Below are 1,989 nucleotides of genomic sequence, written 5' to 3' on the forward strand. Positions count from 1 at the left end.
CACAACACATGCTGGAATACATACACGATTTCCTATGAAATTAAGTATTAACGATACAATTAATAATTACTAATTAATAATAAGTATAGTCGACAGTCGTATAGATAAATTAGAAATTACGTGTTTATAATACACCATGTAAATATCTACCGCCTAAAATAATACGGCGGCACAACTCCGTGCGCACCAGTGACGTCATGCGTATACGTACGATCGTTATTTGACACAGGACTACAGGAGTGATCGGATCATTTTTTGAAAAGAAGTATAATTCAGTTTTAATTTCTAATATTAGACTAAGGTATAAAAAAAATGATTTTTTTTTTGTTTCACGGTCCTTAAAGGCATGTTGATGGTAGTTTATGGTGCGCGCATGCGCGTGAGGAGTGGAATTAGCTGCAGTGATCGGCTCATAGAGTAATATTACTCTATGGATCGGCTCGTGTTCATCATCGTAGACGCTGATAATGGTATCATATTTGTTTACTTTCCGTTATCGTCTGCAAACGCCAAACGGATGGAAAAATATCGGCTAATGCATTTTTTGATTTTTCAAGCAATATTCAAACTGTGATCAGTGATCACTCATTACTTATTAGTGCAATACTGCAATAGAAGACTACGGTAGTCTTTCAGTTTTATCGTAAATCGCATATTAACATCCGAATAATCGTGCGTCGAGATGGTGTACTTACACTTTCCGACGAATCTGACTGAAGAAGAACTCATGCTGCAAAACAAGTATCAAAAATTGAGAAAAAAGGTAATTTTGTTCATATTCAAACGTCGGATTATAGCTCTCCGTGCTTAACTTGTATTCTCACTTTATCCAGAAAAAAGCATTGCAAGTGCAAAAAACACCTCGACCTGAACCTGAGCCTTCACCTGTACTCAATCCCAAAAGGCCCAAAGAAACAGCTCGTGATGCAAGGGAAATAGCGAAAAAACTATTGAAGTCTGGTGCTATAGGACCGATAAAAAAAGTACCCAATCGTACAGACCAGGAATCTTTTAAGAGACCTTGTGGAATGGAACGCAAATTGTTGATCACTACTCAGGCTTTAAGTAGCTATCAACCCTTTTCAGCAGCTTCACCGGTCATCAAAACTGATGTCATTCCAGATAGCACTCCTAAAGCGACTCCAACCACTAAATTCTCTGTATGTGTAATATTATATCACCTTGGAATAATCCGCAGTTTTAGTTATGTACGAGTTATGTATTTAAAATTGCTTATGTTTTCAGAATTTGTATAGTAGTTTTGTTTCTTCCACTTCTAAAACCACTCCACCAGCTCCAAGCTCACCAGAACCAGTTCCCGAACAACCTACTCGTAAGGACATCACTATATTTGTTGGAGGAAGTAGTTCAATGACTGAAGAATTTTTAAGGTCCACATTCAGTAAATTTGGTACAATAATTAATATATCCATGGAAATAGAAAAAAAGTGAGTTTTTTAATATTTTACTTACTTAAAAATCGAATTCATAAAACAAATTTTATTTTAGTCGAGGGTTCATCACATTCAACTCCCCAGAAACTGCTGATAAAGCAGTATCTCAAGTAATTAATTCTAAATATTCTAAATTTGTATTATATACAAATGTTCTATTACTATCCATACATATGTTTAATGTTTATATAGATGAACGCCACTACAGTCTCTGGTATTAAATTAAAAGTTTCAATCTCACGAAATCAGCCTATTGAATTTGGCGATAAAGGAATTAATTCATGGAATGCCATTGGTAAGCGGTTTATTAATAATTTCAAATTTTTATTCAATATTTAGAATACTTAATATTAATTAGGTCTATATTATATAGTGTATTTCTATATAGGCACAGTTGGTGATAATTAATTTAAAATGTTTATTAATAATATAAAAAATTATTTTCTTAGTTTGTAGTTTTACATAATGATTTGTGCAATGTAAAAATTGGAGAAAAATATACATATAAGTTTGAACTTAATACATTTTTACAGTA

General features: G+C 33.2%; 1 protein-coding gene across 1 annotated transcript; it reads left to right on the forward strand.

Moving 5' to 3' along the window:
• The first annotated feature begins 185 nt into the window (after positions 1-185).
• On the forward strand, positions 186-1,965 carry LOC111033316 (negative elongation factor E-like). The gene is made up of 6 exons (XM_022313998.1): positions 186-265; positions 345-763; positions 834-1,160; positions 1,246-1,448; positions 1,510-1,564; positions 1,647-1,965. Exons 2-6 carry the CDS (start codon positions 683-685, stop codon positions 1,791-1,793), a joined length of 813 nt encoding a protein of 270 aa, XP_022169690.1. The 5' UTR covers positions 186-265; positions 345-682; the 3' UTR covers positions 1,794-1,965.
• Positions 1,966-1,989: the final 24 nt, after the last annotated feature.

Source organism: Myzus persicae, unplaced genomic scaffold (assembly GCF_001856785.1).
Source record: "Myzus persicae strain clone G006 unplaced genomic scaffold, MPER_G0061.0, whole genome shotgun sequence".
Classification (NCBI taxonomy): Eukaryota; Metazoa; Arthropoda; class Insecta; order Hemiptera; family Aphididae; genus Myzus; species Myzus persicae.

Bases quoted from the DNA above. Each gene is read 5' to 3' on its own strand.
- LOC111033316 (XM_022313998.1), top strand. From the start codon at position 683: ATGGTGTACTTACACTTTCCGACGAATCTGACTGAAGAAGAACTCATG. The intron at 764-833 runs GTAATTTTGTTC...CACTTTATCCAG, and splicing joins ATCAAAAATTGAGAAAAAAG to AAAAAAGCATTGCAAGTGCA. The intron at 1,565-1,646 runs GTAATTAATTCT...ATGTTTATATAG, and splicing joins CTGATAAAGCAGTATCTCAA to ATGAACGCCACTACAGTCTC.